This window comes from Hemicordylus capensis, chromosome 2 (genome assembly GCF_027244095.1).
Source record: "Hemicordylus capensis ecotype Gifberg chromosome 2, rHemCap1.1.pri, whole genome shotgun sequence".
Lineage (NCBI taxonomy): Eukaryota > Metazoa > Chordata > Lepidosauria > Squamata > Cordylidae > Hemicordylus > Hemicordylus capensis.
The window spans coordinates 286,421,346-286,443,046 of record NC_069658.1 but is presented as its reverse complement, the minus strand read 5'-3'; the positions used below and the strand labels follow the sequence as shown (position 1 = coordinate 286,443,046).

The window sequence follows — 21,701 nt, the reverse complement described above, 5'->3', positions numbered from 1 at the left end:
ATCATATCAGGATACAGGCAAGCTAAGGAGATTATTAAACAGAGGATTCTGGATACTGAATAACAAAATGAAGTCAGGGAGATTATGAAAGAACGTATTGATCACTCTAGATGTGAACTTGCCAATTATTTGTCATTTTCCTCACTCAATTATTGAAGAGTGTTTTTTAAAGTAAGATAAAATGTTCTGTCATCAGTGCTTCTGCAAGGTAATTGTTTAAAAATACCTTTGGTCACCCAAACCTGCCCTTGTGGTGTAGGTGCTGTTGAATCAGTCCAGCATGTGTTGTTGTATTGTTCTTTTTATAACGATTACCATAGCAGATATTAAGCAGACAATATTCCCTTCTTGTTACAATTTCCTGGTTGAACTGATCAATTTTATGTGACATTCTTGTTATCACTTAAGAAGTTTACTATAACCTATAATGTGGCTAAATTCTGTGTGGCAACTTCTTAAGATCTGATAACAATATCTGATCTTACATAGGTGGGTACATTATTGTTGGTGTGGAGAAGTATATTATCTGTCAGGATGGATTGTTAAATGGATTGTATCATTGTTATAGTGTGTATTTGATCAATGATCGTAATAAACTCATTCATTCAGAAGCCATATATCCAATATAACAATATTGGAATATTTAGTCACTTTCTTAGAAGTGACTTTCCCAATATTATAACAATAGAGAATGTTGACTGACTGAATTGAGCAATTAGCAAAAGAATAGCTGTGACTGTGAATAGGCTTTACAACACAAACCTTCTGGGTAATTAATATTACATTCTGAATTTGATGGATTTCGTTTAGGATTGCTACTGCTTTTGTATTGTCATTTTAAGTTTTAAGTGTGATTTTAACAATGTAAGTTAAAATCACCAATTCAGCGGTTATAGTGGCTGGTAAAGTATAGTCATGATCCAGTAAGTATAAGAAAAAGTTGACTCCTAGGACCAGTGTTATGGCTGCAATTCTATACCTATTTTCTTGGGTGAATAATCCATTAAAAACATTGGGTTTATTTCCTCTCAAATAAACGTGTGTATGATTTCACTGCATGATTTTAAAAACCAACTGTCTTGATCCAATTTTTCATAGGATGAGCTGAAATGGATAAAATGCTCTGTATTCCTTCTGGTAGATGCTCAGCATGTTGAACTGTATAGCTCATTGATAATGAAACAGCATATATACTTTTTAAAAACCTAACTATTTTAGCTTGACTAATAATTTTTGCATTTGTTCATTTGTATGCTACAGTATCAGCTCATAGACATATTCAGGCAATACAATTCTCATCTACCAATATAAAGTAATCTCAAGACATTGGTCTTATTTAGTGAGATCTGAGGATTGATAAGATCTCTCATCTTTTGGCATCACCCAATATGTGGATATGTTTTACTCATATATGAATATGTTATCATGTATTTATGATACAAGTTAACATACATTTGTACATATTGGTCATTTCCATTGCAGAAGTATATTGTTAATTATATCCTGATGTGTAACTCTTGAAGATACTCTGCCATAAACATTATTTAACATATGAGGAAAATATTTCATATTTTTATCAGACACCTGCTATATGTTTGAGCAAGTTATCAAATATTAGCATTTAGCCTATTGTAGTCATATGAAAGACAATTGTGGTTTCATGGATTTGATTACAAAAGCTATTATGGAATGACTGATATGATAATATCAGATTTAATTGTCATTGGTTGATTAGGTATTGCCAAAAATATCAGGTCTGAAATATCCTCAAAACAAAGGAAAAGACACCACTACAGAAAGGCTAGGCTTGGGAATTGTGCTCTGGTTGCTTGCATTAAAGAGGAACTCTTCAAGCATTTAGAACAGCAGCAACAGATTTGTTGGCAATAGGGGTGTGCCCAGAACTGGTTTGGCTGGTTCAGCTCCAGGTCCATCCTCACTGGGTCCATCTGGTCCCAGCCATCGAACTGAGCCAAACCAGTTTGCGGGCCAGTTTGAGGATATATTTGTAAAGGTGAATCCAGCAAGGATCCCTATCATAAGTCTGGTGGCAGGGAGAGTACTCGGTACCTTCTATTTTCAGGCTGAGATGGCAGTGGCAGAGAGTCTCCGGAGACATCGGAAGCCCCCCTGCCGCCCTCCTGAAAGACAGTCTGGGCCAGAGGTAGCCTGATTCAGGCCTCCATGCATGTGTGGAGGCCATTTTCATAACGTTCACACATTCATGTAGGCCATTTACATCACCACACAAATTGTGTGGTCTACCCACATGTGCAGAGGCCCAAACTGGGTCACAGCCAGCCTGGGGTGTCCTCCAGGAGGCTGTTGGGGGGCTTGGAGGAGCCACTGCCACTGCCCCCACCTCCTCCTGTGTTTCCAGAGACTCTCTGCCACTGTCACCGCTTCAGCCTGAAAATAGAAGGTACTATGTACCCTTTCACTTGCCCCCACCCACAGCCTTATGATAGGGAATCCCCTTTACTTGTAATGTGGAATCCTCACCAGATTCCCATTTATAAATATATCCCCAAACTGGTTTGGACTGGTTCTTTTAGAACCAGAGCCAGTCTGTTTGTACTTGGACCGGTCAAATTGGCCCAGTTTGATTCAAACTGTGGTTTGAATCAAGCCAGCTTGCACATCCCTAAATGGCAGTACTTTCTGGCCACATGGCTAGTGCCACATTCTTGCAAAGTGAAAGGAATGGGAAGTAGAGGAGGCCAGAGCTGTTCTTCTCAGCTGCTGCATTTGTCTTCTTAAAACCCAAGTTCCTTGTTGGCTTTGCTTAGTCCTTTGCTTAATCATGGGAAATTGATGTGGGTCACTAGTGGCTGCTCCTCCTTCTCCTTTTTTCTTTGCAAGGGTATAGGTTTGGGTGACAGGAAGCCAGTCTCGCTGAGAACAGTCCTGGCCTTTATGACTGTTCTAAATAGTCATAGAAGAAATTACCCTCCCTTTTCACAGAATCCCAAACAGCCAGAGGAGAACATCTTTCCTCTGTGTGTGAACTGGGATGGAAATTAAATGACTGTAATGGCTCTTTTGTGATTTGAATCCCAAAGGATGCAACTGTGCTATAAACATTATTTGTGTTGCTCAGAAGAAAACTGGAGACTGCTGTTGCAAAGCAGCATGTCCCCCCCCCTTTTTAGCCAAATCCTAATTTGCACAACAGAAAAAAACTAAACTAGTTAATGCCATTTGTTAGAAGACAGTGAAATGACAAGCCATTAAAATTTTACCATTAACTTCAATTGGATGTGGATTGCACACATAAAAGCTAGATTAAGATCTAGATCAGAACGGGACAATTGTTGTGAATTCTTATGCTCTACAATATATACAGTATTTTATGAATACTTTCTTTACATTTCAATCTATTCCACCCTTTATTCTGTTGGTTGCTGCATGATAAAGAATTTAACACATCATTTTTGTACTTATTCTCTACACTAACTTGAGTGCCATAATTTTTGTGGTGAGGTTGTTAAGCATTATGTGTTTTTGAAATGAAGTTGGAAAATATTATTATGGCAGTCAATAGACTTTCCTTAAATGTATAGTAGCTCCAGAGAACATGAAAATTTCCCCAACACTTTTGGATAAATGTTCTTAGATGTATACTGCAATCTAGTGGCTCTCGTGCATGGTCAGGGATTCAGGTACGCACATGTAGTACTGCGTAAGGCTGGGATGCAATCTTGTCTTGAATTTTATGTATTTATTTAATGCCAGCATAAAAGAAAAAGGACAAAGGGGCAGCATAGAGGGAGGTTATATATTAAAACAAATATAAGCTCATGTAAAAAGATTAAAAGAGGGCTTTCTTCCTTTTGGAAGTATCACAGTGAATTACCTCTGACCGGAGGCAAATTTAGCCATGGACCTTGGGGATTAGGTCCATGGCCTCCTGTCTCATGGGGGACCTCCAAATCTTCTAGGGCAGGGATTCTCAATGTTGGGTCCCCAGATGTTATTGGACTTCAAATCCCTTAATTCCCAGCCCTAGTGACCTTTGGTTAGGGATTATGGGAATTGAAGTCCAATAATATCTGGGGACCCAACACTGAGAATCCCTGTTCTAGGGGGCCTCCCCAGAACCCCACCACTGTCCGATGCTCCTGTGCCAGTTAAATCTTTTAAAAAACTTTTAAACCTGCCTGGCCTATTATGCTAGTGTGCTGATTATTAAGTTTGTACATCTTGTGATGCACAAAAGACCATGAGGTGACTGCCTTGACTTATACTTTAGAATGTTATTTTATAAATGATATACTGAATTCAACCCTGCCTGCCATACTGGTGGTACTATGTAAGAACATTTCTGTTAATTTCTAGCATTAAAATGACACTCTTTTTGGAATTTTCTTGTATAATATTACAACCAATTATCAATTGATCAGAGTCACGACACAATTTTGGCTCTTCAACACAATTTCTCCATCAAAGTTATTCTAATAGTCCCTTCTGATTTTAAACGTTTCCAACGACCCCAGTCAGGGGCGTAACGAGGCTGGAGTGGGCCCAGAGACAAAATTTTAAAATGGGCCCCTTGCTGATACACACACACTCACTTCACATGTGACTTGCCTCTGGGGGGCCCCTCGAGGTGTGGGGGCCCCCAGGCAGCCGCCTCCCCTTGCCTAATGGTAGTTACGCCCCTGACCCCAGTTATGATGGATTGGAAGACATCTCCCCATAACACTTGTAATTCTCATCTTGACTTAATTGATCTGTAACCAGTTGGCAGTTTTAATAGCAGGTTTTGTTTGCTACATTGTGGAGGATGGAAATCACAAAATAAAAACACTGAAGTAAAATAAAAGTTTAGCTCACTGGTTGGAACTGACCTTGTCTTATCAGTTCAGTGATATTAAAATGACAAAAGATGACAGATTCAAAGAGGCTTTTGAGAAAAGATGAAATAAACGCAGATATGAGGAGAATGGGAGAGAATGATATAAGTGTGTGCAGACAAAATGTCATAGATATGTCTCAGCTGCCCATTGTGACCTAAATTAAACAATCTAACAAATTTTCTGTTAAATATGGGCATTCATTTCTTTCATTCCAGTTGCTGATTGTTCATTTGTGTAATACGGTGCAATACTGATTGTTCATTTGTGTAATATTACTTTATTCACTACCATTCAAGTTTAAACACAGAAAAATTAACTGACCTATAGTGTGGCAAGGGGTGTCCTCTAGCTGTACAGTTCAGCAGTACTTCTGATTCTTCAGAGCTTACCGAATAAGTGACATCAAATGGCTCTTGAATAAAAATAGGTCCATGCAGTGTTTCTTCTACTGTGAAATGAAGTAATAATTAAAAATTAGACTTATAGTATCCAAAGTCACACTGAAGTATATCCTATGTCATTCCCAGAGGCACCACAAAACCTTGCTTCAGCCACCGTTAAACAAGTAAACCCTTTGCTGAAGATCTCATTGCTATCTGTATGGACCTTGGTGAGCAAGAACCAATGAGAAGTACATACACAGTTTCTCTCACATCTTAATACTGCGTGGCCTGGCCTGCACACAATAACACTATACATTTATTATTCTATTTTATCATCACAACTATCTTGTATATATGTTAGACTTAGGGATGGTGACTAGCCCAAAGACAAGAGAGCCTTGCACATGTTCATATGGGAGTGGTTTGGTGGGGTAAAGTGTTTCTCCTTTGTTTCCCACAGACGAGTAGACTCTCTGTTTGGGTCTGCAAATGCAGCACCCAGCTGACCACAGCAGCCACAGTCTCCATTACTGCAAATGAGAACTGGGAAAAGAAAGGTCCTTCGAGGAGCGTGAAAACCTTCCTATAATACTTGAGCTGCCAGCAGACTGGCATCGCTCACTGCATCATCAGCCATCTCGATTGGCAATGAAAGGGCAGGAGGTGAGACCAGCCCTACTGAAGGTATTGCTAGCAAAGGACCATAGAGTGTGCTGTGCAGAGCAGCACATTCACAGATGTGAGTCCTTGCAGCCACAGCACTCGATTACAAACATGGCCACTCATTCCTGAGGACTCCTAGAAATGGCAAATGTCCCCACACAATCAACACACCAAGGTAGGATGGTTCCTATTTTCGTCCTACTTCAGTAAGAAACAAGGTACAGAATCTGGACTACACACATTTGAGCAAGCTGGGTTGGAAGGATTTGTATGGGTTCTCACAAATCTGTAAACCTGGGATGCATGCCCCCTAACTTCACTTTGATAATCATGTGAACAGCCCTTTTAAGTGGCTTTCATGGCTGAGCAAGGGAAGATTTGAAATCTGGTGTCTTTGTTCCAGGTGCAATGCTTTATCCATTACACAATAGCTTTTATTTCAAAGGTGAGCTATAGAATGCATGAAAAAGTTGAAAAACTTTTTAAAATTTTTGCTTCCTCAGTTCTATATGGCAAGATACTCCTTATAGCTGAAAGGAACTGCCTCAGCCATCCAACACAACACTGAGAATCTTCCCCATAGAAATTCATGTGCTCTTAATACCAGACATCACCTTACAGCTTTTATCATCAATGCTGGAAATATGAGGTACTCAGTGCCTTCCCTTATTTCAAAACCTTACACAGGGAAATTGCCTTCAGACTTTCCTAGATAGTCTGCAAGCAATTTCCTCTCCCTATACAGCAGCAAACATTTCATGTCTGATTAATAATAACACCTCATTTTTTGAAGATTTGCAGGGCTTATTTACATAATGAAGGTGAGAAGAGGCACTTGTTTGTATGCCTCCTTCAGAATTACGTAGTTGGCTTTTTCCTTCACCTTGCCTATATCTTACTTGTGCAGAAAAATTCTTGAGGAAAGTGCAGCAAAACAATGTAAGGGACTTGCCAATCCAAAATATGCTTGACAGAATCAGCCAATCAGACAATTTCAACACTGTACATAGTCATGACCTTATCATCCCATGATACTAAGTATCATTTCCCTCCTGCATGTGTATTTTAAATCCTATGCTCCATATATCATCTACAAATAAGGAACAACTTTTTATGATGTGGTAACAATTTTCAACGGTGTGAATAAAGATATATATCCTTCTTATTTATTTGTTATTTCTCTGTGTAAACCACCTTGAGCCATTTTTGGAAGGGCAGTATAGAAATTGAATTATTATTATTAATAATAATAATAATAATAATAATAATAATAATAATAATAATAATAATATAATTCAACATATATAATGTAACTGCAGCAGCATACCTGTATTTTATCATAAGAACATGAGAACAGCCCTGCTGGATCAGGTCCAAGGCTTATCTAGACCAGCATCCTGTTTCATACAGTGGCCCACCAGATACCTCTAGGGAGCCCACATGAAAGAGGTGAGAGCATGCCCTCTCTCCTGCTGTTGCTCCCCTGTAACTGGTATTGAGAGGCATTGTGCCTCTGAGGCTGGAGGTGGCCCACAGCGACCAAACTAGTAGACATTGATAGACCTGTCCTCCATGAATTTGTCTAAGCCCCTTTTAAAGCTATCCAAGCTGGTGGCCATCACCACATCCCATGGCAAGGAATTCCATAGATTAATTATGCACTGTGTGAAAAAGTGCTTCCTCTTATTGGTCCCTAATGCAGTTAAGCAACTACAGGCTTATCTCCAACCTTCCATGGTTGAGCAAGGTAACTGAAGGTGTGGTGGCCTCCCAAATCCAGACAGTCCTGGAGGAAACTGCTTATGTAGAGCTATTTCAAACTGGTTTTCGGGTGGACTGTGGGGTGGAGACTGCCTTGGTTGGCCTGATGGATTATCTCAAATGGGAAATTGACAGAAGGAGTGTGACTCTGTAGTCCTTCTGGATCTTTCAGTGGCTTTCAGTACTCACAACCATACTATCTTTCTGGATCATCTGAGGGAGTTGGGAGTGGGAGGCATTTCTTTGCAGTGGTTCTGCTCCTTCCTCTTGGGTAGATTTCAAATGGTGTCTTTCAGGCTGTTCTTCAAAATGTGAACTTTTATATGGCATCTCCCAGGGCTCCATTCTGTCTCCAATGTCTTTTAACAGCTACATGAAACCTCTGGGAGAGATCATCAGGAGATTTGATGCAGGGTGTTATCAGCATGCTGATGACACCCATATCTATTTCCCCATGTCAACATGATCAGGAAAAGGCATAACTTCCCTAAATGCCTGCCTGGAGGCAATGATGGGCTAGATGAGGGCTCATAGTAAAGAAGCCCAGAACTGTACACTGTACGCCAAATGTTGCATCACCATTGATTTGTATAAGGGCATTATAATAATAGCAGTGTTATTTTCAATCCCCTTCCTAATTATTCCAAGCATGGAATTGGTCTTTTTCACAGCTGCCACACATTGAGTTGACACTTTCCTGTCCACCACGGCCCCAAGATCTCGCTTCTGGTCAGTCACCAACAGCTCAGACAGCATCAGCATATTTGTGCAGTGGTTTTTTGTGGGTGTTTTGCATCACTTTATACTTGCTTACAGTGATCCGCATTTGCCATTTTGTTGCCCACTTTGGAGACATCCTTTTGGAGCTCTTCACAATCTGTTTTGGATCTCACTACCCTAAATAGATTATTGTTCAAAATGGTGGAAATAATTCCATTCCTTCACAATTCCCTACTCCTTAGACTTGCTAATTCAGGGATCTTCTAGTGTATCAAATTCCATGAGTATAAATCTTCTTGCTATTATAGACAAGAAATACATTTATTTGGTGGCCCATTCTAGTGACTAATTACTTAACAATGTCCACAATCCACAGAGCAATCTTTAAAGAAGACAGTCAAGAATGAACACTTTATTAACTATTGAACTACTGAAATAAAGAAAAATTGCATCCTCTTGCTGGGACTCTCTTATTCTGAGCCACCTCCTCTGAATGCTACGTTAACCCAGAATTACCTAAAGTGAATCATTGCCTAAATTATGTGGGATTATGGTACAGCTGTTTTAGGTATCCTCAAAAGCTTGCAGACCCAGTTGGAGTTCTGATTTTTCCTCCTTTGAATGCCATACAAGAAACTGTTATTTTTCAACAGGGACTCCTCATCTGGAATCTATATATATATATTTCTCCTAGGTGTGGCCTGGGGAAAATGCTTCCCGGCAGCCCAGCTGATTGGCTGGGCAACGGAGGCGCCTGATTGGCTGGCACCCCCAGGAGAAGGAGAATTGGCCAGCCCACGCTGGCGGGCCTGGCCTGGCGACTGGTGGTGGCCACAGACTCTAGCAATTGAGAGAGGCAGGTTGCGGGGGAGACGGAGTGAGCGAGAGAGGCGTGGGGGGGAGAGACTGAGCGAGCGAGGCACGTGGGGGGGAGAGACAGAGAGCGCGAGAGGTGTGGGGGGAGAGACAGAGCGAGCAAGAGAGGTGTGTGGGGAGGGGGAGACAGAGCGAGCGAGAGAGGTGCGCAGGGAGGGGGAGACAGAGCGAGCGAGAGAGGCATGGGGGAGGGGGAGACAGAGCAAGCGAGAGAGGCGTGGGGGAGGGGAGACAGAGCGAGCGAGAGGTGCAAGTGAGAGAGGCGCGGGGGGAGAGCGCGCGAGCGAGAGAGGCATGCGGGAGAGCGACAGCGCGAGCGAGAGAGGCGCGCGGGGGAGCAACAGCGCGAGCGTGAGAGGCGCGTGGGGGAGCAACAGCGCGAGCGAGAGAGGTGCGTGGGGGAGCAACAGCGCGAGCGAGAGGCGTGCGGGGAGTGACAGTACGAGCGAGAGAGGCGCGTGGGGGAGCGAGAGCACGGGCAAGAGAAGCGCGTGGGGGAGCGACAGCACGGGCAAGAGAGGCGCGTGGGTGAGAGACAGCGCGTGTGAGAGAGGTGCGTGGGTGAGAGACAGCGCGTGCGAGAGAGGCACGCGGGGGAGAGACAGCGCGTGCGAGAGAGGCACGCGGGGGAGAGACAGCACGAGCGAGAGAGGTGCGGGGCCAGAGACAGAGCGAGCGAGAGGTGTGAGGAGGAGGGCACGCGGGAGAGCGACAGCGCGAGCGAGAGAGGCGGGCGGGGGAGCAACAGCGCGAGCATGAGAGATGCATGGGGGTGCGACAGCGCAAGCGAGAGAGGCACGCGGGGAGCGACAGCACGAGCGAGAGGCGCACCGGGGAGTGACAGCACGAGCGAGAGAGGCGCACGAGGGAGCGACAGCACGGGCGAGAGAGGTGCACGGGGGAGCGACTGCACGCGGGGAGCAACAGAGCGAGCAAGAGAAGCGCGCAGGGGAGCGACAGCGCGAGCGAGAGAGGCGTGCGGGGGAGAGACAGCGCGAGTGAGAGAGGCACGCGGGGGAGAGACAGCGCGAGCGAGAGAGGCGCGGGGCTAGAGACAGAGCGAGCGAGAGAGGCAGTGTGGGTGGGCAGTGCGAGCGAGAGAGCTGTTGTGGGGGGGACAGAGCGAGTGAGAGAGCTGTGGGAGGACCAGCCAAACAAATTCTCCCAACTAACCCCCAAAAGGAAGTGAACTACCACACAGATGCTCTGTGCGGGTTCAGCTAGTTAGGTCTAATGTTCAAAAAGTATTGGCTGACATGATGTGCAGCCCACTGTCACTATAACATGCTGGCCCCAGGGCTGCTGTGGACTTGTAAGCAGCCCCAAAATTGTTAAAAATGAGCAGTTGTGCAAGTAGTGCTACCAGAGTTTTCCCCATTGTGGCACATGGGGGAAGCTGTGGTAGCACTGATTGTGCACCTGCTAGTTCTGAACAGTATCAGAACTGCTTATGAGTCCCCAGCAGTCCCCAGGTGGAGCATTACAGCAAGAGTAGGCTGTACATCATGCAAGCTACTATGCCCAAAGTACTGTGGATGCATGCTGATAACACATCCTTGTGTACAATAGGTACCCTAGGCCAAAGAAATGACAGAATCAGCTGTATTCAGCTTTGAAATAGCAGAGAATTGATCTATGTTTTAGATATTTTCACAGTCTGTAATTCTTTCCTAAATTTCAGTGCTATAGTTTTGTGTCCCTTTCCCATGGGTCTGGTTCAGATGAAAACTCGCCGCAACACATGACCAGGGTGGGGTCATGCTGAGAGCACACCCATGCTGATGTCACAGGAGGACCTCCCGATTAACTCATGTGATGCCCTGTTAATTATATCAGGGGGTGTTTATCTGAATCTCCTCTGCACACACACTCCAAAACTCTATTTAAAGATGGTTCTGGAGCACATATAGAAGCGTGGTAAGGGGAACTCCCCCTTATTTGATTGTGGGGTGTTCTGAGAGTGTGTCAATATGTCATCCAGTGACATCAGGGCAGGAGTGCTCTCAGTACGACCCCATCGTGATTGTGTGTTGCAGCTGGCATTCGTCTAAACTGGCTCAAAGGTGATATTGCATTGCTACTTATCATCATAATATAAGTCATATTGGTTGATATGACAAACATCCCCCAATGTTTAAATACTTTGTTAAAGTGTAAAAGTCTATCTACACATAAATTCTGTATAGTTTCTGGGAAGAGAAACAATTCATAAAATTCAGCTTGAGTCTCAATCTGTTTTTATGCGTAGCACCTGGCAGAGTAGCCTTAAGGAATAGCACAGTTAAATTGTGAGTAGTCATTGGGAGAGATTGATTTGTTTATATATGTTAGGTACTTGGACAGAATCATGTTACTTTTGTATGTGTATTGTGTATTATCAAGAAAATTCAGTGTATATTATCAACAAAAGAGTAGTTACACAGACACATTAGTTATACTCACAAGATAAATTACATCCACCAAATTCAGGAGAAAAGAGTTATAGCTGTATAATATGTCTGGGCCAGTAAACCAGGCTGAGATGAGCTGGTGGTTCTGAAGGTAAAGCATTTGCTGAACATAATGGCATGTTGTAAGTGACATAACAGATAATAAAATGTAATAAAACATATTTTTAAAAATCATCAATTTCCATAAAATCTTTCTCAGCTCATCAAACTCAACAAGCTATGCATAACTGGGATGAAACCTTTCAAGCATATTCTGATCAGCCTTTCACTAATGGGCATGAATAAGGCCTACCTGAAACTGTGAAGCAAAATTGTGAAAAACATATCTATTCAGTGGATCTGCAGGAAATGACTGAAGATGGATTGTGGAGCTGTTGAATTTCTGCCTGTACAGTTATGATAGTAGGTGACATTTTGGGGAAGCAATGTGCCTTGCAGAGATGCATAAGGCAGAAATTCATTGAGGGCACCTCTAGGAAGTGATTGTGGAAGCTGCACCTGTTGAATTTATACCTGTAATCATCCCTCCCCAGCCCAATGTCTTCTGAAAGACCAAGGCAAGTGTGGGTGCATGGAGTTTAATTGGTAAAGTCAACATAATATAAAAGATTGAACAATATCTTTAATGCATACAAGCTGCAGCTTACAAGCTGATTGCTGCAACTTTATTTATTTATTTTTCTATAATCATTCATTTAACATATTTATATATTGCCCACTACCAAAGTCTCTAGGCAGTTTACAATAACAAAACAACCCAAAGGATTAAACATTAAAGCATAGATAAAATTTAAAATTAAAACAATCAATAACATTCAACTAAGACAACAACTAAAACTTGCTATTTCTATAGTTTTTAGAGCCTATATGGAAATTGCAACTCTCATACTTCGGACACATTATGCAAAGACCCAGCTCCCTTGAGAATTCTATAATGCTGGGGAAAGCTGAAGAGAAGAGGACAAAGAAGAGCAGCAAGGTGGATGGAGTCGATTACGACAGCAATGAATGCACCACTGAGAGACCTTAAAAGGCGAGTTGAAGACAGATCATCCTGGAGAGAATCTATCTATGTGGACGCTAAGAGTCAACACCGACTTGATGGCACTTAATCAATCAATCAATTAGGAAATTATAATCACCTTAGCTCTCCTCTTCAACCAAAGGGTTTGTTTTATTTGGGGTTTTTTTTTTAATGTTTGAAGACACATAATGGGTGAATACAAAAAAGTGTATATTCTGTGAACACAACAGAGTGGAATCATACCTGCTGCCCATTCTCCTCCTCCAAACTCAGTGAAAGTTCTGAATATAATCTATATGCACACAACTGGATGCATGGATGCTACTTCATATCTTCAGCTAAATACATGAAGTTTGGGAGTGGATACAGTGTCAGACATCCAGACCAACAAAGCAGATGTGCCGCATGGTGTGTTCTAGACTAAAGCAGTCCAGAGGATCATTGGGGAGGGGGGCTTTTACTTTCCCTTTCCCTCTTAAACACACGGTGCCTCCTGAAAATCTGTGCCTGAGAGCTACACAGCCCTAGGGGACATATTTTCAGGCAGTATAGAGCATTGTTTTCTAGAATGGAGATAATGAATATCACCCACTTTCCTGCACATGAACACCCATACTACTGTAGTGTGGAATACACTATACATGCACTTCCTTTGCGGCATGGACACTTCATTAATCTGTATGTCAGCAGTGGGTATTATTCTAATATTCCCTGCTTTAATTTATCCAACATGAGAATTTGGGAGAAAGTTCATCTTAAGCAAAACTTGAGGTGAATATGAAGGTTACTGCTCAAAATATATATTTGAGAAATTTCAAGGAAAGAATTTCAGTAACCACTGCTCCTCCAGAGATTTCATGCAACTCTTATTTTATGAAACACTTATTCTCTCACATACAAAGAGAGGTCAGACAGGTGATATCAGTGGCTCAAGACCCATGTTCTTAAGTGCTATAGAGCCATTGGTTATATAACTGTACTATAAGAACCAAACCGCATATGATATGCCTATGCATATTATTAAAGCTGATGATCCCTCCACTTTTTAAAATCTTTGGGAGGAGACAATTCTGATTGAAGCAGCAGCTTGAGAGAATGGGGCACATAACACATCATGTTTTATTGCACCAGAATTGCAGCCCTCAGCAACTATTCATAAACAAGGTTTCAAATGTGTGTTTATCCACAGGTAGATCAAAGTGGTACAGAGGGGAAATGCTTGACTAACAAGTAGAAGGTTGCCAGTTCAAATCCCCACTGGTACTATATCGGGCAGCAGCAATATAGGAAGATGCTGAGAGGCATCATCTCATACTACGCAGGAGGAGGCAATGGTAACCAAAGAAAACCATAGGGCTCTGTGGGTGCCAGGAGTCAACACCGACTTGACAGCACACTTTACTTTACCTTAGATCCTTAGTGTCAGATCTTTCACCCAGTTCCACCAAGGTAGAATATTTGCTTAAAATAGGGAACCAGGATAGAGCAGAAAAGAAAAAGAGGGCTGGGGTACATGAAGAAATGAATGAAACATGCTGCATGGAAGCATGAATCCTCAAAGAAGTTGTTCAGTCACCAAACCACAGAACTAAAACAAAACACTGAAATGAAAATATCATGAGGCAGCCTAAATCATGGAGTGGTTTCACCCAGAGTTATCCTTTGGATGCTATTCCTGTTCTCCAGACCCCAAAAAACAGAATTTCAGGAACTCTGACCTCCATGCAGGTTTCTTTGTCTTTTGAAAATGACAAATTTAGCTGAATTTTTTCTTCTTTAAGCAGTTCAAATTAGAAGTTGAGCTCTGCCTTTTCTGTTCAGCAGACATATTGCATGTGATAGGTTTCAGTTATTCACCTTTTAATATGTGAAGTGGTTTCAAAAGTAACTGAGGCATAGCCAGATATAATTCTGCTCAACACTACTTAGAAATGGTCTATGTTTTCCATGCACCATATGGAACACTGTCTCCTTGGTGAGTTTCCCAGCCCCAGTGGTATGAGTCTGGGCCACCACAACATAAGTAAAAGTAACATCTAGCCAGACAGATGCAACACCCAGTCATTTGAAGGAACAATGCAATGCAATGTACTGCAATGTTTTCATTTATTTTCTGAGCAACACTGCAGTTTAACCTTGATATTTCCAGCTAGCTTTGTACCTCAGTGACAAAATGTTGAATAAAAGAGGGACTTAGGATGATTTAAGACTTTCTCATCAATCAACTTCCTAGACAGAGATCACTTTTGTGTTAAAAGAGATGGGGGGAGAGAGAGAGAGATCCTGCATGAATCCTGCATTTAGAGGGATTTTGCCATATTCACAGATTTGTAGGAAGCCATGGTTAGTGGTAGCTTTCCTCTGGCAGTACATGCTCCATCTCTTAGCCTTAGTTCAAGCTCTTAGTATAAACTATTAATAAATACATCCACACAGAAACAGCAAATGTACTTTCTTTCTCTCTCTTCAGAGCTAATAGGAGCTGGAGAGAGGATTCATATTAGGGAAATTGGAAGAAAGGGTTCTTTCCCAGAGCATCACATCTGCTTTTGTATGGGGCTGCTAATTAAGACAACAAAAGCTGCAGAAGATCCTAAGAACCAATTTTCATGTCTCATCTAGTTTGGCCTCAAAAAAAATTATGCACTAGTTAGGATTAAACATACAATTCCGACACAAGTACAAACACTTTCTATAGGTCAGTGATTTTGAAGTTGTGTTCTGTGGAAGCAAGCCTGAGCTTCCTGGAAAGGTTACCAGGATTATAAAGTGAGAAGATCAATAATATCTGCTCAGACCACACACAGTTCCTTTTCCTTTATTGCCAATTTTACCTTTGCAGTGCCGAAACTCAAGCAATTTGGGTAAATTTTTTAGAGCACATGATTAGTTTAAAGGAGATAATGCCTATATGGCAAACACTGTGGAAGATCCTATGGGGACGCTGGTGATGCCAGCTGTGAGTCTTTTGACTCTTGAGCCATGCAACATTTCTTTTTAATGTGGCTTTTATATTAGTCGCTTCTCTTACAGATAAGAAACCATGCATTCTCCAGAGCTGCAGCAGCAGGAGCTGAAGCAGGAGGAGCATACAGAGCTGAAGCAGAAGCAGAAGGGAAATAATATAGGTATATACATATAGGGTTTTTTTTTAAAAAAATGAGACCACACATAAGGAAGACTGAAGTGACATTTCTGACAGTAGTGAAATTACTAGCTATAACTGCATGGTTCTTTAGTACTCGTGTACAAGATGGATGAAAGATAAAGTCTTTCCTCTTGTGCAGATGATTTGTTTTATGTCATGAACTTGGCCATGTCCTTCAGATACCAAAGTATTGCAGAAGCAGACATCTAATTACGAAGACAAATATCCACCACAAAGTTAGGGGGATGTGTCTTTATGATGTATAGTAATCCTGACATGCATTCTTCTCAATGAAATTTCATTAGTTTTGTGTTCCTAGGCAAGACGAATAAATAATAATGAACCTTTTCCAATCTACTGCACAAGCATTTTGTTTGCGGTGATTTGAGTTATAAGTGAGACCTAGATTTGGTGGCAGATAGTGTTTGCTGCATTGTACTGTCATAATATTCATCTGCCATTATTGCCAAACTGACTGAAGGTTTAATTCAATAGTTTACAATGCAGAAGAAGATAACAGTTATATCATTTACTATCCTGACAGTGAAATAAATCCAGCACTTTGTACTTCTCTAACTGTACTTAGTAATTTGAGGCATATTATAATTAGGCTAAGATAATTTCTTCACACAATAGATTGCATCTATTTTAGACTTAGTTGCCTTTTCGTGTCCAGGTGGCTCTCAAGTTACATAGGAACAAAAGAACGTAAGAACAGCCCTGCTGGATCAGGCCCAAGGCCCATCTAGTCCAGCATCCTGATTCACACAGTGACCCACCAGATGCTTCCGAGAAGCCCAAGGGGATGAGGGCATGCCCCTTTTCCTGCCATTGCTCCCCTGTAACTGGTATTTAGCGGCATCCTGCCTCTGAGGCTGGAAGCGGCCTATAGCCACCACACTAGTAGCCATTGATAAACCAGTCCTCCATGAATTTGTCTAAACCACTTTTAAAGCCATCCTAGCTAGTGGCCATCACCACATCCTGTGGCAGAGAATTGCACAGGTTAATTATGCATGGTGTGAAGAGGTACTTCCTTTTGTTGGTCCTAAATTTCCCGGCCTTAAGTTTCATGGGGTGACTGCTGGTTCTAGTGTTGTGAGAAACGGAAAAAATTCTCTTTGTCCACTCTCTCTACTCCATGTATCATTTTATACATCTCAATCTCTTTTCCAAACTAAAAAGCTCCAGATGCTGTAGCCTTAACTCATAAGGAAGCTGCTCCAGGCCCCCAATAATCTTGGTTGCCCTCTTCTGCACCTTTTCCGTTCTACAATGTCCTTCTTAAGATATGGTGGCCAGAACTGAACACAGTATTCCACATTTGGAAGCACCATAGATTTGTATAAGGGCATTATAGCACTAGCATTTTTATTCTCAATCCCCTTCCTAATGATTCCTAGCATGGAATTTGCCTTCATCACAGCTACCACACACTGAGTCCACACTTTCAACTAGCTGTCCACCAGGAACCCAAGATCTGTCTTCTGATCTGTCACCAACAGCTCAGATCACCAACAGCTCAGATCCCATCAACATATATGTGAAGTTGGTTGTTCACCCCCCCCCCCCGTTTTTTGGTCCCAATATGCATCACTTTACATTTGCTTATATTGAACCACATCTGCCATTTTGTTGCCCACGCCCTCAGTTTGGATAAATCCTTTTGGGCCTCTTCATTATTCGTTTTGGATTTCATTATCCTGAATAGTTCAGTGTCATCTGAAAATCTGGCCACTTTGCTGCTTACCCCAGCTTCTAGATCATATATGAACAATTTAAAGAGCACCAGTCCCAGTAAAGATCCTTGAGGCACCCCACTTCTTACTTTCCTCCATTGTAAAAACTGTCCATTTATTCCTACCTCTGTTTCCTGTCCTTCAACCAGTTACCAGTCCACTCATGAACTGTCCACCCTTTATCCCATGACTGCTAAGTTTATGCAATAACTGTTGGTGAGGAAATTTGCCCAGGTTGCCTTCTGTCTGGCAATGGTTGGTTGCTTCCGGGACCAACTGTTCGAAGGCATAGTCATTTAGCATGTTTGGCCTCTCTGTCATTACCTGAATGTAAATTTACCCAGTCTGGAGGAAGTCACCTATTATTACAGCTCTGTCTCTTTTTGGTGCCTCTCTGATTTGCTTCTCCAACTCCAGGTCACTCTCAGCATTTTGATCCAGAGGGTGATAGCACTTCCCTAGTAACACATTTCCTTTCAGTCCTCATATTGCCAACTGCAAAAACTGCCAAACATGTTTTGACACCAAAATGAGTTTTCTTCAGTGGCACTGTTGTAGTTTCCTTTATATATCATATTCTAAATGCAAAGCATTTAAGCAAGTATCATGAAATCTGTGTGGTATCCCTAATTCTAAAGATGGGGACAGGTTTGCACCTGGCCCTACATGTGTTTGGTCTGATATCTAAAAGATGCAACATATTTACAAATTGTATGGATGACTGAGGGCCATTGAATAGTCAGCACAGGGTCCTCAATAGTACATAAAGATACTCTGTGTATATAGTTTGTACATACATAGCTTCTTCCAAACCTTATGCCACATGTGTTTAGGTAGGGGCAAGACTAATGGGCACAGTCTAAGTAACCCCTCTATATTTGTTCAAAACAATATCTGAACAGTAACGCTATGTATCCTTGGAACAACTGGAATCAGATTGGCAGCAATATTTCAAAATTAAAAGAAGGGAGAGCCCACCATGCTGCTAACAGATAAGATCCCCAGTCTCCACTGATGCAATACAGGCTATATCAGACATCCTTGTATCGGATCCCATTGGTTTGGGCCATATCACGCCTTTTTTCTTCAGTCCCAAAAGACAGCATGGGACAATCGGTAAACTTGTCCAATAGCATCCGCACTGAATCAAGTCTAATTATTGGCTCAGTTCAACACAGCCTTACTGAACAGTGTTGTTTATAGAATATGAAGTTTATAAAATATGAAGCATGTTACAGATGAGAAAAGCTTGACACGGGGTTATTGACCAGGGGAACCCAATGCCTCTCATTGTAACGTGGTTTCAGCTATGATTTTTACCAGTAGTAGAATACTCAATTACACATTCTTTAGCTTTTTATAATTTTCAGTTTTAATTTGAACCTAATAATGACTGTGGTTTTTTATCAGACAACCTTTTTTGGTTTTGTTTAATTTAGTTAATTGTATTACTTTTATTGTATCTTGTGTCTATCTTATTGCTGTGAGCCGTCCCGAGCAGTAGTGCACTGGAGTGGTGGGGTATAAATATTTTAAATAAATAAATTATTTCCAGTGAAACCTGGAATTGTAGAAGAATACTCTACTACATTCCTAATTCCAAACATGATTAAAATGATCCGATGCCCATAATTAAAATGATCAGATGTAATGTAATGACGTTGTGCCTGCCACTATGAAAGTGCAGTAACCCAATCCAGCATTGACTTGGACTTGTCAGTGATTCTAGTGTTTGAGTCTGGGAGAGTTCAGCTTTGACAACTAGCTATGGAAAGCATAAGTAAACCCTCCATTTGCAGGCAATTAATTTTGCAGCCTAATATGTAATGTTCAAGAGAAATCTTCAGATTCCACAAAGATACGTTAAAGACATTTCAGACAGTAAATTGCTGATTGCTTGTAGATAATTGACAACTGGATATGAAAAACTTGAAAAATAAATCATTTCAAGCAATTAGGACAATGTAAAATGAAGCAAGATTAAAGGCAAGATTGCATTTTTAACATCTATAATTGGGAAGGAATTCAAGTGACATTAATCTTAAAAAATAGCAAAGATCTTAAAATTAATGGAGTTAGACTGTTCTATGAATATTTATTTTAGTAACAGAATATTTTTCATAATCCCACTGATGCAGTATATTGATTGATTATATCTTGAAAAATAATAGAAACACATAAGTAATTCCTGTTTTTCTATATGCCACGAAGTGAAAAGATACATGGCAGGTAGGTGCCCAGAGAACAAATAGTTCTGCTGAAATGCCTGCTTGACCAAATTCATGCACCTTCACAAACAGCATTACTAGATTACAAAATGCATTACATTGGCCTAGTTCACACAATTATTCAAATCTAGGTTTAATATGGGTTGCCAACATTAGTGTGATGGTACAAATCCATCCAAGCTAGTTTATGGCCCAAGATTAATCTGAGATTCCTGCCTTGGCATGAGTTCAGACAATCATACTAATGTCAGTAACCCACATTAAACCTAATTCGAATGATTGTGTGAACCAGGCTGTTGTATGGAAGTGACCACTAGCAGATGGCTTTAGAAAGGACTAGAGACATTTTGTGGCTCATCTATAAGGCTATTCACACACACAGTCTATCCCAGGCTAGGCTGCTCGTGTGCAGTGCTGGGATCACTCCTGATGCTGGTGCTCCCACCCAGCCTTACCCTACTATTAACCCTGGCCTTCAGCCAGAGTTAAGGGTGCAAGTGTGCCCTTAACCCTGGCACTGGGGTCATGTGGATGCCCACACAGAGTCAGGCACCTAAAGTGCCCAACTCCTGGGGAATCTCCCAATGCACCATGCTTGTTGTCCAGAGCATTGTGGGATTCCTGGAGATCAAGAGATTTCCACTGCTACATGCAGCATGGATCATGTGGGCATGCAGCGGTGCACCTAAGAGGACCTGCAAGGATTGTCTAGCGGGGAGGTAGGTTCCACCCTGCCTTCCTCCCAGCCCACCAGCCCACGTGATCATGTGTACAGCCTTTATGGGTTTTAACTTGCAAAGCAGTTAGTATGACCATTCCTTCATATTAAGAGGCAATGTATCTCTGGGTATCAGATAAAATTACAAATAAGTGTTGTGCTAGTGACAAGCAACACCAGTGACAAACATAATCATTATCACAGTGTTCTTGGGAACCTTCCAGAAGTGTTTGGTTAGCCATCATTGAATTCTGAATGGACTATATATGTTTTACTCTTTTACTGGTCTATGACCGAAATAAATTATTACTATATGTTTTACTCAGCTGACAGGCTTGTTAGTTGAAAAGTGTGTTTCAGTTGCAGACAAATGTGAGTTCTATAAATGTTAATTTTTTAAAAATAACTTTTTATTCAATTTTTCACAACATAAGCTACACACACACGCACACACACAAAGAAAAAAGGACAAAAGAAAGGGAAAAAACACCAAAAAAGACAAGAGGACTTCCATCTCATCATTAGAACAAGTATCAGTTACAATACCCAAGTCTTGCCTGTAATTTAATCGTTCTCCCCCCGTTAAATTGTACGAAAGTCAGCTCTAGGGCATTTTAAAAACATTTTTGTTACCACTGAAAAGACAGATAGAAATCCATTTTATAATATGTTTTTAGGTAAATAAGAAGAGGGTCCCACTCCCTTTTAAATGCTTCAAATTTATTTCTTAATAATGCTGTTAGCTTTGCCATTTCTGCCAACTCTAACACTTTAAGTATCCTATCCTCTTTACGCGGGCAATGGATATCTTTCCATTTGTATGCAAATGTCAATCTTGCTGCTGCTGTCAGATACATAGAGAGGATCCAGTATTTCCTAGGCAATGAGCTATTATCAATGCCTAATAGTATTGTTTCTGGGCTCTTAGGGAAAGTAATTTTAAACACTTTCTTAAGCTCATTGTATTTTAAATCCCAATAGCCTTTAGACTTGTTACAAGTCCACCATAAATGTATATAGGAACCCTCCTCTTTTTTACACTTCCAACATTTGTTTGACATGTTCTTGTACATTAAAGCCAACTTCTTAGGAGTTAGATGCCATCTGTACATCATCTTAAGATTATTTTCCT

General features: G+C 41.4%; 1 protein-coding gene across 3 annotated transcripts in view; it reads right to left on the bottom strand.

Annotated features, from left to right (window-relative positions):
* Positions 1–21,701, bottom strand: part of CNTN6 (contactin 6) — a 350,488-nt gene that overhangs the window by 193,587 nt on the left and 135,200 nt on the right. For all 3 annotated transcript variants that reach the window (XM_053303087.1, XM_053303088.1, XM_053303086.1), the window contains one exon: positions 5,181–5,307. In XM_053303087.1, the coding sequence (XP_053159062.1) occupies positions 5,181–5,307 (127 nt within the window). The remainder of the gene's footprint in view (positions 1–5,180; positions 5,308–21,701) is intronic.